Consider the following 14,778-nt stretch of genomic DNA (forward strand, 5'->3'; position numbering starts at 1 on the left):
TGTGCCAGGCTAGTGCAGTGAAAAGAGCTTGGTTGATTTGTAATGTTGCGCAGGACGATCAGCCATTTATCATCGATCAATCAATCAAACTTTATTTATGTAGCACATTTTAAACAAATCAACTACAATTCAGAGTGCTTTACATAAAATAATATTAAATTATACTATTAAATATGAATTAAATAACATTTACATGAATTAATTTTGGTTGAAAATCTATATGTAATAAACATAAACTTCGATATATATGTTATATGTGGGAGTGTGATGATCATGGCAGAGATTTGAGGATCCTGGTATCTCCATCACACAGAGGGTTTTTATCCTCTGAGCCAGTTTTCAGCTGATAGCTATGATCTTTCAAGGAAACCATTCACCTGGAGTCCAAAATATCAAGATAACCAGCTTGCTCCACCATCCAGCCAGCACAATAAATAATGGTTGTCAAGGTCATAAAGGGGCGGAAGTGTGAGCTATCTGGAGTTGAGATCAGTCACAATAGTTTAGACAGATAAACAACACTCTGTACCTTGGAGGAGAGATGGCAAGATATTTTTCCACAGCTCTTTCTGTGAAAGGTGTGACTTTTTTTTAATCAATGGTCAATCACAGGCTGTTGAGAATGATGATTTGATAGATTTAAGTACAGTTGAATAATAATTCAAAGCTTGCACACTTAAAGAAATAAAATGTACGTAAGACTAAATACATTTGAACTTGCAGGATAGTATTTTCAGTTTTTGTAATTTAAACCAGTATAGGTAAAAAAAAATGTTCATACCTGCCAGGAAATCTTTGTATAAATTAGCATAATACATACAATATTACCACTTGTTTCCTTTGAAATTTACCACAGAAAGAAATGAAACCCACATTCATCCCTGATGAAAGGCAGCATTAATGTACATTTGATTTATCACATTTCTGTCTAATGAGTACAAATAGTACATCTATGACATAAATGTGTTATGATGAACATTCTTATTCTTATTAATATCCATGTAATGTTGCAACTGGTCTGATTTAACCATTTTGATTACATTTCTATGCAAATGAATATGGTGCAGTTGAAATATTAAGTGTATTCAGTGATAAAAGTAATAAAACTGTAATTCTTCCTTTCATTAGCTGAACAAAAGTGCAACAGCATGCTAACCTGCTAAAAAACCGGCAATGTCGAGTGGATGATTTCGCGGGAAGTGACACTTTCGCTCCCTGAGAAGGAAAACAATCTGAACATAAATAACTTAGAACCGCACATCTGTCAAACTCGGACCACGGCTGCAGATTGATTTTCCTTCTTCCAAGGTGAGATCTGTTTCATTAGTGGTATTCTTAAAAAACAGTCAACATGTTTTGGTGTAGCTCATGCGGCTGTCATCAACCTCAGGATAAAACCTGGTCGTGCTCTGTTAAATCCTCTTTAAAGATATACATGGTAGTCATGAAGTGTGCATGTAATAGAGAAGGTCGATCACCACTACCTTCTCCACTGTGTATTTTTGGGACTGACTTTTAGAATTGAGATCAATATAATAGATATAATAAATATAATATGAATATTACTTGAATTTTATGTTTGTTGCTGTTTTGATAATTCGCTTCAGCAGTTCCGCAGAAGTCTTTTTTTCCCAGTTTGCTTTTACTTTTATTTGTATCTTATTTTTTAACTGGCAAAATAAGGTGGTGGTGAATTACAAACAAAATGCATGAACTGGAGATAGAAATAACCTATAAATACTACAGTGTTCATTTGTACATGTTTTGTGCATTGAAAATTTAAAATTGTTTGAGAAAAAAGTGGCTTTTCCTGGGAATTTTTGAATGGACTACGCCTCTCAAGGTTTTACAAAGATGAAAGATGAGTTGGAATAAAATGCATAATAGATACATGCAAAAGTAAATGGATGCAGAGAAGAGCAGGGTAAACAAATCAGTGCCGCACATGCACTGTTTGGGTACCTGTCAGTAAATTGATGAAATAAAATAGATAATTATTTGTGCTGATAAACCACATGATTTAATCTTTTTATCTGAGGTCACACTGACTTATCAAAAGCAAGGAATAACAACATACGATATCTGGCTCATTTCTTCTTGTCTTATTTTACCATCTCTGCTTATCACAAATGCAAATGCTTATGCACCTTCGCCCTGATATCTCTGATTTTCTCATGGTGCGATGGTGGAGCCTTCGTGGTGAGCTTTATCTTGACTCTGTCCTTGACATGTGATAACAGCATATATCATAAAACTTAAATCAGGTAGGAAGTGATTGCTCATGGTGTTGTGGCACTATGACGAACTGTGACTATCATCAGCCTTTTAATGGATTTGATAGATTACGTTAAAACAAACAAAAAACATCAGAAAGAAAATATTTCAGAGACATTAGCTGATACTCTGCACCTTGGAGATCAAATGGACTGCACCCATCAGTGTCACTTTATGGTCTCATTTTTTGGATTATGGTCTAAAGGTCATGTCTAGGCTTACTGTGGTGTGGTGTGGTGTACTGCACTTTGCATCTTTGTGGTATCAAATGCAAAACAACAAACATATTAGCAACTGATTTGGAGAAACTAGTGTTCTTCAATAGAAACAGATATACAGAAACAGTAATGACAACAATGAGTTCATTTTTTTTTTTTTACTCTAAGGTGAAGGTGAGACACGTGAGACTGTGAGACTATGTGAAGAACCGGGTGTGGTTGTTATTTAGGATTCTCCCAGAGTTTCTTCCTTCTGCTTTGACACTCCCCAGCAACCCTATCAAAATCCCTCCCATGTTAATTATCAGACAGTGATATTGATCATTCGTTGCTGTGGTTGGCCAGTCACCTCATCAGACCAGATAAGAAAGCTGAGACGTCACAGGAGTGGGGACATTGGGCTTGTCCCCATGTTTCTCCTTCCCCAACCCTAACACAGGTGATAGAGGAGTGAATAACACGCAGAGCACTTCTGTCACTGTCTTACTCTGATGTATCATCCAACAGGACAACACTGATTAATATACACTCCTCTTTACTGTACCCGAGGACCGTGACAGGAATCATGGTCCACGTAACGAGCCTGGTCGTTTTTCTGACTTGTATGGTGAGTTGATTTGGTCATTTTTCTCTGTTAGTGAGTTACTTTTGTAGTTTAAATTCTTTATAGATTTAATCAATTGAACATATAAGAAAAAATTACCTGTAATTACTGATAAAGATATTTGTAATCACAAAAGCCAACTTCAATTTTTTTTTATATAGGGTTAGGGTTATATAGTTTTTTTTTATAAAGGACCATAGATAAAAAAAACAGTATTTCACTGCTTTTTTAGACATAAGCATTCAAAGTTAGGGAAGCGTTCACACAGGCAACAAAGATAAATGCGCCAAAGTACATCACATAAAGTGTCGTTCCATTTTATGGAAGATGATAAATGCCAAATTAAAAAACAAACCAGTGGAAATGTATATCACAGTGTGTGCTGCCGTTTTCTTTATCTATTCAAACCGTATTTATTAAGTTATTTAAAATATTAAATATAAAACCATAAACTAAACGTTGATACTAAACTAAAATTGTTATAAAAGTCACTAACTCTTATTTACTCTTATATTTAAAATTGATTATATTTGCAGTGATGTCACCTTAATTTTGCAGCCACACTCTTAAACATGTCAGTGACAAGATAGTTTATATATGAGCACAGAGATTGGGGGGGTCGAGTGAAACTGGGCAGAATTCAAATACCACAGCTGACGTCAGGTGTTTACAGCAGCTCCACAACACTTTTCAACGATTGTCCTCAGTTCAGCACATTGACAATATTTGGTCAGGATACACGCAATAGGTTTTGACCTAAAGTGTGTGTGTGTTTAAAGTTCACATTCTATTTATGCAGTTGAGTGCATTTGAACAATTGTCAACCAATTATTATTTTACATAAGAATAATTTAAAATAAAGCTAAAAAAAACTACTGTGTAAAACACCTATGGGCAGGCAAAGCTTGTAAAATAATTGTCCATTTGACTAGTTTAAATGTAACTATGGGCTAAAGCCGTAAACTTGTGAAATATCAATATTAAACACTTTTACTGACTTTTAATTTATTTTGTTCATTTATTTGTGGTAAGTTTTAGATATCGTAATCAACCTTGAACATACGCAACTTGTTATGTGGCAAGCCAGACACCATTAAGTAGCTGACAAAGGAGGACACAGTGCAGCTCCAAAGTCATTCAGATATTAGTAACGCCACTGCAAACTTCATAAACCTTCACTGCAGCTTTTTAAATCATCAATTTTTATCTGGGAATTGATATAAATGATGGAGATAAAAGCAAGGCAGGGCCAAAGATCTATAATACACGCCAAAAATAAATGTTCATATTTGAGTTTTAGGTAGAAACTACAGTTAAGATTTTCCTTTTATTTTTCCAGTTAACTAAAGTATATGTGAAAACTCTGTCCTCCCCACAGGTTCTGTCCGAGGCCCAGCATGAGCCTGGCTACTGTGCTTTCTATGAGGAGTGTGGATCCAACCCATTGATAGAATCGCCCCTCATAAAGGTTCCTGTCCCCTGTCTAAACTACAGCAGAGCCCGACCAATTAGAGGAGAACACTACAGGAAACTCAAACAGGTCTGCATGTGCCAATACAGTGAAGAACAGGAATGAATAACTATTGCAGTGTCGGGCCATTCACTACAAAATGTGTAGTTCTGTCTCGTGTTAAAATAGCACCTGTTTTGACTCTAGGTGTGTCCCATCCTGGACCATGGCGAGAACAACACTTACGCTTGCTGCTCCGTTAAACAGCTGATATCCCTGGATTTGAGTCTGGGCCTGTCCAAGGCCTTGCTGGTCCGTTGCCCCTCCTGCGCTGAGAATTTTGCCCACCTGCACTGCATCAACACCTGCAGCCCCAACCAGAGCCAGACGGTGCAAGTCACAAAGGTTATGAACCTCACTGAACAAGGCAAGACAAATGAGGCTGTGGTGGGTTACCAGGCCTTCCTCAGCAACACCTTTGCAGATGGGGCATTCCAATCTTGTAAAAATGTCAGGATACCTGCCACAGGGGGCTTCGCCATAGCCACCATGTGTGGACGATACGGTGCAAAGTTGTGTACCACTCAGCGCTGGTATGATTTCCAGGGAGACTCCAGCAACGGCCTGGCTCCACTAGACATTGACTTCAAGCTGGTAAATGAGGGAGACACAGAGGGACTACCAAAGGGTGTGGTTCCCTACAATGGACGTGCGCTGAATTGTAACGAGACCACACCTTCAGGAGGCCAAGTCTGCTCCTGCCAAGACTGCAAAGAGTCATGCCCGAGTATGCCCCCTCCACCACTGCCCCCGGGTCCCTTCAGACTGCTTGGGACTGACGGCTTCCTTGTGATCTCCATCATCCTGCTCTGTCTCCTGATATCTGCCTTCGTGTTGTACCTCAATGTCTCTATCTGGGTGATGCCTAAGATTAGAGAGGACGTAAAGAAAGGAAAGAGGAAGGGAAAAGGCAAAGACCAGAACAGTAATGATGTGACTCAGCGAGTTGTTGACCCATCCGAGGTGACGTGCACTGACAGGAACAGTCTGGCAGCTCATGCTTTCCTGAGCTCAGAGTTTCGGCACTGGGGAATCCTCATGGCCACTTATCCTCTCACAGTAAGTCTTTTTAAGCACAGGATGGCAGGTACAGATCACTGAGGTAAAAGTCATTGTGTGTACCTCTGCCAACTGTCCCGGGATTTGAACCCAATTACACACACTTGTGAATATCAGTCCCCTAAATATTAGATTTTTTTCATCAAGATCCATGAATTATTCTCTTAGAAATACAGAAATGTGTTGAACATTTTCCTATCTTGCAATGCTGCGGTAATTTCAAAAACAATCTTGGATTTGCCCCCTGATATTAATTCTTACCAAAATGTGTTTTTCCTGACCACATGCATTAACCAAGTTTCAGGGTAATTAGTCAAGTGGTTTTTGCATTATCCTGCTAACTAACAGGCAAACAAACAAACACATAACCTCCTTGGCGGAGCTAAAAATGGACAGAAAGGATTTATACAACCATCACAACAGTTTAAAACATATTATCAATATATTTGTAGTCACAGTGGCTTTCAACAAAACAAAGGTCAGCCTGATAAAAAAGATTTGACTCTGTTGCTAATAATGAATTTTCATTCAAGGTGCTGCTGCTGTCAGCTGCGGTTGTGGCTGTTTTTGCTGCTGGCCTCCAACACATCCAGCTCACCACTGACCCAGTGGAGCTGTGGTCCGCTCCCAACAGCCGGGCCCGCCAGGAGAAAGACTTCCACGACACACACTTTGACCCCTTCTTCAGGACCAACCAGCTGATCTTGACAGCGCCAAACAGAAAGGGCCACATATATGATTCCTTGCTGTTTGGACCACAGAACTTTAGCGGGATCATATCTAAGGATCTCATCATCGAGCTGCTGCAGCTGCAGAAACGAATACAGGTATAAACTAGAATGTCAGTCAGTAGAGAGCATACCTCTGCCAAGGCCCAACATGCCCCTTGAATTTAATCAAGCTGCACCAAATTTCTCATACACATAGATATCATTTTCCTAAATGTGCTCCAGGGGATTTTTTTAATCAAGATCCATGAACAATACCTTGGGGAAAAAAGTGAAATAGTTGAAAAATGCTTTATCTCACAATGTTCTGTATCAACCTCCTTCATTTGGGCTTGTTTGGAAAACCTCATCATATTATTTTGACGCCATGATGCCTCTTTTTTTTCAGAACATTGAGTTCTGGTCAGAGGATCTGAACCGCACAGCAAGTCTGAAGGATGTCTGCTTCGCGCCTCTGAACCCAAACAATGTCTCCCTGACGGACTGTGCAACCAACAGTTTGCCACAGTACTTCCAGAACAGCCTGGACAACATTAACGCTAAGGTGAACATGACAGAGCTGGGAGTGACCAAAGAGGTGGACTGGAGAGACCACTTGATCTACTGCCTCAAGTAAGGATTCAACAAAAACGAATTCAACCAACACTGCAAAACAACTGCGACCGATTTGCAGCCTCACAGAGATTAAAACGCAACTTTCCTTTTCCTGTCTCTTCTCAAGCTCTCCCCTGTCCTTCAAAGACATCACTGATTTGGGGATGAGCTGCATGGCTGACTACGGAGCTCCAGTCTTCTCCTTTCTAGCAGTGGGAGGCTATACTAGTTAGTGACTTTCAGCATTACCCTTTACACACAAATTCACAAGAATGCATTTCTAACATGCTCCTTCATTGTTAATCTTCTCGCTTTTCCCCAGATGACGACTACACCAATGCCGAGGCTTTAATCCTGACCTTCTCCCTCAACAACTATGCTCGAGACAACATCAAGTTTAAAGTAGCCATGCAGTGGGAAACAGAGTTTCTTAAAATTGTCCAAGAGTACCAGAAAAGTCCTGCCAACAACTTCACCTTCGCGTACATGGCGGAGGTACAGTAAACTTACAAATCACATCATGCATGTTTCACATTGTCAAGAATCCCCATTTTGCCCAGTGACCTAAACCCTGTTCAGACTTGGTTTTTACATGTGACATATAAGATCTTGAGTGGCAGTTTGTTAGCACCTGGGATTCAAATTCATCCTGAATGTGTCGTTCTTCAGATCGGATCACTTAGGACAGATGTTTAAGGTCCAGTGTGTAAGATTAAGGTGAAAGGGAACTATTGGCAGAAACTGAATATGAAATAATCCTAGATATGTTTTCACGAGTAAATGAACCCTTTATGTTTTAAAATTATTTTTGATGACACTGAAGGCTACCAGGTTCTCTTTCATGTTTTGAAGGGGAGGGTGAGGTGAGGGGTGATCAGCTCCAACATGAAACTTCATCACTATAGACCTGCTGTTACAGCTTGTCCAAGGGTTATGTTGCATCCCCTCACTGTCTTAACTCTTAAACTCCTAATCTTTGAGTTCACTCTGGTACCACTACCCACCTGAAATCCTTTCCTCTTTCCACAGAGGTCCCTGGAGGATGAGATCAATCGGACCACGGCAGAGGACATCCCCATCTTTATGATCAGCTATGCTGTAATCTTTGTTTACATTGCTGTTGCTCTGGGAGAGTACTCTTCATGGAAACGCATACTGGTAAGACTTCACAGATAGTACTGTCCACCTTTATTATGATATTTTCACTGTACTCAAGGGGTCAATTTATCACATAGGACGTAATTTCTAAACAACTGCTGGATTAATCATCAGAAATCTGGATACAGACATTCATGGTCAACAAATGACAAATCATAATGCCTTTCATTTTCCTCTGACCTTTCCTTTAGCCCCACTGCAGGTTGAAACGTTTTTGTCATTATATACAAATTTAAGCATTGTCAATATTATATTTGTTATCGAACACCTGCAGAACAAATGGCATTTTTAGCATCCTCAGCTGTACTTTGTGTACTTAGCAAGTGTTAATTTGATTTAATTGTGTGTGTGTGTGTGTGTGTGTGTGTGTGTGTGTTTGTGTGTGTGTGTCTGTGTGTATGCAGATGTTTGTATATGTGTGTATATATATATATATATATATGTATATGTCTCTGGGTGTCTAGTAATAGTCTTGTTAAGGTGTTGCTGCACAACTTGGTTTGTTTTACACAAAAAAAACAGATGTCTGCAACCTTTGCCTGGGATACGATAACCCTCCACCAAGAAAGTAACATTTATGAAACCATACTTATCATACATGTGACAAGGAGAAACTGCAGTGGTGTGGCTATGTCAGCTGTATAGTGCTATCTTCCCCATGGAGCACATAGGTTTATTGGCCACAAAGTTATACAATACAGAATGCATGATACTGCATAGATATGGGAAGCACGTGGTTCAGTGAGTTGTATACACATCTGGATTCTTATCGCTCTATCCTCAAGGTGGACTCCAAGTTCCTGGTGGGTCTGGGTGGTATCATGGTGGTTGCCTGCTCTGTCCTGACGTCCATGGGCTTCTACTCCTGGATCGGCATCCCGTCTTCGCTGGTCATTCTGCAGGTCGTGCCCTTCCTGGTGCTCGCTGTAGGAGCTGACAACATCTTCATCTTTGTTCTGGAGTACCAGGTACATACTGTGCACCAGAGGTGTTTAATATAGATGATTCCAAGTAATAAGAATGTTCACTGATGTGATACATGCATCCTTGCAGAGAGATGTACGAAGGCCTGGAGAAAAAAGAGAGGAGCATATTGGCCGTGTCCTTGGAAACGTAGCTCCCAGCATGCTCTTGTGCAGTCTGTCTGAGTCTGTCTGCTTCTTTCTAGGTAGGAACAACAGATAAGAGTGACATATTAAAAGGTGTCACTGAAATACAATTTACCAAACACCCAAGTTCCCACACAATGTGTTAATCTGTGATCATGTCTCTTGATACCCAAGGGGGCCTCTCCACCATGCCAGCAGTCAAGACCTTTGCTCTGTACGCTGCTCTGGCTGTGCTCATGGACTTCATCTTGCAGATGACGGCCTTTGTGGCTCTGCTGTCCCTGGATTCCCGGCGTCAAGACAACGACCGCTGTGAACTGCTCTGCTGTGTCACAGTGTCAGCGCAGCATCCCAAGAAGCGAAATGAGGGGTTTCTGCTGCCCTTCATGAGGAAATACTATGCCCCCGTCCTACTGAACTCCTACAGCAGGATCTTAGTGGTAAAGCTAGCACTTCAGCCATAAAGATTTCACAGATTCTCAAGCTGTGGCCTCTGATGTGTCTAAAATATTTTTAAAAATTAAAACTAAAAAGTAATTTTTTTCTTCTGTTCTGCAGATGTTGGTTTTCATCTTCATGCTCTGTGGATCTGTATTCCTCATGTTTAATGTCACAGTTGGTTTGGATCAGGAGCTGGCTATGCCCAAGGTTAGTACTCATGCTAAAAATAAACATAAATGAATGCTCACACAGTCTTGTGTTAATGTAAAAAATTCTGTTTTTTGCCCAGGGCTCTTATATGTTGGACTATTTCCAGTTCTTGTACAAATACTTTGAAGTTGGAGTCCCTGTTTACTTTGTCACAAAAAGGGGCTTTAACTTCACCTCTGTGGAGGGCATGAATGGAGTCTGCTCCAGCGTGGGCTGTGATCAATTCTCACTAACCCAGAAGATCCAGTATGCCACCAACCATCCTGATCTGTGAGTTTTTCATAACCTCAACACAAGCAAACAAAGGATTGTAGAAACAGTTGCTTCTGAACTCAGCAACAACAAAATTAAGGAAGAGTGCCTTTGTCCTTTATATAATTATCATCAATTATCATTATCATTTTTTCACTCACAGATCTTTGAACCTAGGTTCAAGAACACCTGTACCTGGTATCGAACTGACCATCTCTTGTATACTAGCCAATCAGATCAGTTAATGATAAACTGGGTTTTATGAGTTCCACTGAGCAGATAAAGGGTGCCTCTTACACATCCTGCCATACGGAGGGTAAACAACCAAAGTATTCCCTGTAATACTTAATCAGTATGTGGAACTTCCTGGTGTATTTTGCCAGTTTTTGGCACTTACCATCAAAACATTAATCCGGCTTTACACTTACAGTAGCATAAACTTTATCACTCAACATTCTCATGAGTCATCTAAAGTCCTTGTCATTACTATATAAATCATCAGATAATGTGTAGGGGGTCATGGACATTTAACAGCAGACTTTCCTTGAGATAACAAGGATCACAGAGCTCTGAGACATGATTTGAAATATTTTACACATTGTTATTTTTGGTCTATTCTTGGGATTGGGTGACTATAACAAAAGTATAATATCTAGTTTTATCCTTTATCATGGACCTTTGCTGTGTTTTGACAATGTGAAGATCGTACTTGGCCATTCCTGCTAACTCTTGGGTGGATGATTTCATTGACTGGCTGAACCCTGGATCCAAATGTTGTCGTCTGTACACCGCCGGTGAAAATAAAGGGAACTTCTGTCCTGCAACTGAATGTGAGAATCCCTGCTGGGAAAACACCACATTTACAGACAATCTTTACAGAGTATTTCCTTGTATGATGTTACCTGTGCTTTATTACCACTCTAACTCTGCTCCCATGTCTCAATAGCTGCTGCCATTTGTGCTAAAAAATGTATGGCTCTTCCTATGAATGGCGTCCTCAGGCTGAAAGTGGAACAATTCAACCGTTTCCTCCCTGACTTCCTGGGTAACAGGCCTGACCTGCAGTGCCCCAAAGGGTGTGTATCATAGTATCATAGCAAAAACATCACAACGTGGAAACAATATTCTCACAGCTTATTTTTTAATTTTCATAGTGGTCTAGGGGCCTACGACAAGGCCGTGGTGAGAGATGCGAGCGGAGAAATTATAGGTGAGCCATCGCAAAGCAATCAAAGTTGTTACGATGTAAATAGAAATCATAATAATGAGTGAATCTTTTTTTTCCTCCTATGTTCCCAGCCTCTCGGTTCATGGCTTACCACACACCCTGCACAAACTCTCAGGAGTTCACTGCTGCGCTGCAGAAGTCCAGAGAGCTGGCCCACAATATCACCATGGGCATGAGGAACATCCCTGGTACCTCACCTGACTTTGAAGTATTTCCATACACGTATGTACTTTCAGTTCCCAAACTCCGTCATGACATCTTCCATCTATAAAAAGACACTTTCTTGTCATTATTTTATACAGCTTTAAATCTGACTAGTCTGTATTTTCTGACCAGTGTTTTGCTCCTCTCCTTCTTCTTCCCCCAGGTTAACTAATGTGTTTTATGAGCAGTACCTGACTATTGTGCCAGAGGGACTCTTCAACATCTCTCTGTGTCTGCTGCCAACCTTTGTTGTGTGCTGCCTGCTTCTGGGTCTGGACCTGCGCTCTGGCCTGCTCAACCTGATCACCATAATCATGATCATCGTGGACACTGTTGGCGTCATGACACTGTGGGACATCGACTACAACGCAGTGGCCCTTATCAATCTGGTCACGGTAAGAACATGTCTGTGATGGGGGTTAGAGGACACTACATCGACTTTACAAAGCTCATTCTACTTGTCATGAGGAGCGCTGCTCAGCCTGTGAAGACAGTTTTATGTCATCTGTGGTTTTAGCTTATATTGAATCCTCCATTGTGCAAGTTCAAGTCTAAGTATGTATGTATAAATGTATTTATAATCTATATCCACACCATAACAGTTTCATTGTGATTTCTTTTATTATTTTTTTGAAACTGTACATGTAAAATTGTAGTCTAACCTTTCAGTGATAATTCCTATGTATAAAAATCCGTTTATGATATGACAAGATTAACAGAAACATTATTTCCAGGAATTTAAGTTCTAAACATATATACAGATGTTCATATACATTCTTTGTCTTGCTTACAGGCGGTGGGCATCTCTGTGGAGTTTGTGTCACATATGACAAGATCCTTTGCACTCAGCACCAAGCCTTCACATGTGGAAAGAGCTATGGAGGCTACAGCTAATATGGGCAGTGCTGTAAGTGAATGGCAGTTTTAAGGCATCTAGTGCAGAGTCACTCACAAATTTAAAGGAATCTAGGAAACTAGAAGGTCACTCAATAGATATACTTTTGCCAAGGGCAATATTAAACAACTGTCTACTTCTCATAGTAGAAATATTGTAAAAAAAAAAATAATAAAATGGAAGCGGCCTTATGATGTAAGTGATTTATTTGTCATAAAACATATTTTAAATTACTGAATCTGCACTTTGCACAATTACTAATCTCCACATACATGAGATGGTTTCTTCCCAGGCCCAACCACCATTCATCCGCCAAGTTTGAAGGCAATCGTTCTGGTGATTTTTGTGTAATCTTGCTAACAAATAAACTATCGAATAAACTAACAATAAGACCTTGGTGAAAGCATAACCTCCTTGGCAGAGCATGTTTACTTTTAGTGCCACACACAGTTAATTGTATTAGCATCCATGGTCAGAAGCTGCTGTCTGAGTTAAACATGGATATTTTGTACCCTGAAGGTATTTGCTGGTGTTGCTATGACCAACCTGCCAGGCATCCTTGTGCTGGCGTTTGCCAAAGCACAGCTCATCCAGATCTTCTTCTTCCGGTTAAACCTGATCATCACACTTCTGGGTCTGGCTCATGGACTCATCTTCCTCCCTGTGCTCCTCAGCTACTTTGGTATGCACTTTTTTTATGCACCTGAGAGAATCAATTAAGCTGAGAGCGAGGACTAAAATCTGCCTGTTTTCTGTTCTCAGGTCCCGGTGTGAACAAGGCAGTGCTGCTGCAGATTCAACAGGACAAAGCAAAGGCCAGCCAGGAGCCGGAGATGGCGAGCAACATGAGACAAGTCTATGATAACCTGAGCTATGAAGACACTGACTCAAACTCCAAAAAGACTGTCACAGATGCAAGCAGACCTTTAGATATTATAGTAAAAGAGGAGAGAATTGACTACTTCTGAGCGCTGACAACAAAAACTGTTTCTATCAGCTCTGATGAGTAAATACCTCTGTAACAAGCTGCAAAAGATGAACCCAGGAATGGACAGAGATAGTAAAATCAGAGTTGGGTATCTGGCTCATCCATATGGAAATCATTAACTTAACTATGTACCTCAATCAGAAATGGACCAGGGGACTGTCAACAACATACAGTTGTGCAATATTTCTGAGCAATGCAAGAGCAGACTACTGCAATAAGCATCGACCCTCCTGTCTCACCGAAAGAGAAACTATGAGTCTCTCTTTACAAGCGCTGCAGCTGGGCAGGAATTGTTTTTTCAGTTGTGGAAATGTGCAACAGGACAGGAGATTGGAAAGGCTCTTGAATGAGTCATTTTGAATTTTTTATTGAGAGTAATTATTTTGTACGCGAAGACTTCACATTAGAAATGTTTGGAGTGATTAACTTACACCCCAGCATTTCATATGATAGTTTCTTATATTGCAGTATGTTGCTATTGCTGTAAAAAAAAAGTGCAATCAGTATATATATATATCAATATTTGTATTACTTAAATAAATATCCTCATTGAAAACACATCAGTTTTTCATGATCGCTTGTTTCAGTGCACAAAACACATGCACGCACTTGATTTAATCAAGAGACCAAAACTGGACCTGAGGATTTTTCTTTTATATATTAAAGAACTAGTTTGGGGTCAAAACTGTACTTTTTCTAATGCAATAATAAAAACTAATCAAAGAAAAAGTCTAAGTAAGTGGAATTAAAATGGTTTCGCTTATTATTGATTTAAGTTATAACCGATAAGAGTTTTCTCTCTTTCATTTACATGAGAGAAATTTGCTCTGAAGCTGAAAACATCATTTTTCTTAGTTGCACCAGGTTTGTTTTACTGAGAGATATTAGATTTTTCCTTAGGCTTCCCACAGACGAACAGGGAATGATGCATCTGATTTGTTGTGTGTAATTGACTTGGAGTACCCTGCTGTTCATGTTCCCACCTTTGGCTGTTTGTCACAGTGTGTCACTGTACCTGCAGCACCAAGTTTTACCAGGAAACATTTTTAACAACAAATGTAGCACAGAGCGTTGTAAGTAGTAGATACTAAGATTAAAACTATAAGTTGACAGTGCATTGTGCTTTTTACTGTATCCGAGCTGGAGCTAATCCCATTGGGCAAGAGGGGGGGTAAACCCTGGAAAGGTCACCACAGGACTGTAATACATAGACAAATAACCATTCCTACTCCCATTCAAACCGATGGTGAATTTAGAGCTTCCAATCAAACCAACCCCAATCTACATGTTTGGACTGTGGGAGGAA

At 40.0% G+C, this 14,778-nt stretch overlaps 1 protein-coding gene across 1 annotated transcript; it reads left to right on the forward strand.

The window, feature by feature from the left end:
• The first annotated feature begins 2,885 nt into the window (after window positions 1-2,885).
• npc1l1 (NPC1-like 1) lies at window positions 2,886-14,586 on the forward strand. The gene is made up of 21 exons (XM_020105410.2): window positions 2,886-3,099; window positions 4,475-4,636; window positions 4,754-5,665; window positions 6,199-6,492; window positions 6,782-7,005; window positions 7,115-7,215; window positions 7,310-7,482; window positions 8,017-8,145; window positions 8,931-9,113; window positions 9,199-9,313; window positions 9,429-9,694; window positions 9,813-9,902; window positions 9,985-10,175; window positions 10,860-10,987; window positions 11,104-11,233; window positions 11,312-11,367; window positions 11,457-11,607; window positions 11,753-11,984; window positions 12,383-12,496; window positions 13,004-13,166; window positions 13,247-14,586. Exons 1-21 carry the CDS (start codon window positions 3,058-3,060, stop codon window positions 13,450-13,452), a joined length of 4,062 nt encoding a protein of 1,353 aa, XP_019960969.2. The 5' UTR covers window positions 2,886-3,057; the 3' UTR covers window positions 13,453-14,586.
• The last annotated feature ends 192 nt before the right edge of the window (window positions 14,587-14,778 follow it).

This window comes from Paralichthys olivaceus, chromosome 4 (assembly GCF_024713975.1).
Source record: "Paralichthys olivaceus isolate ysfri-2021 chromosome 4, ASM2471397v2, whole genome shotgun sequence".
Lineage (NCBI taxonomy): Eukaryota > Metazoa > Chordata > Actinopteri > Pleuronectiformes > Paralichthyidae > Paralichthys > Paralichthys olivaceus.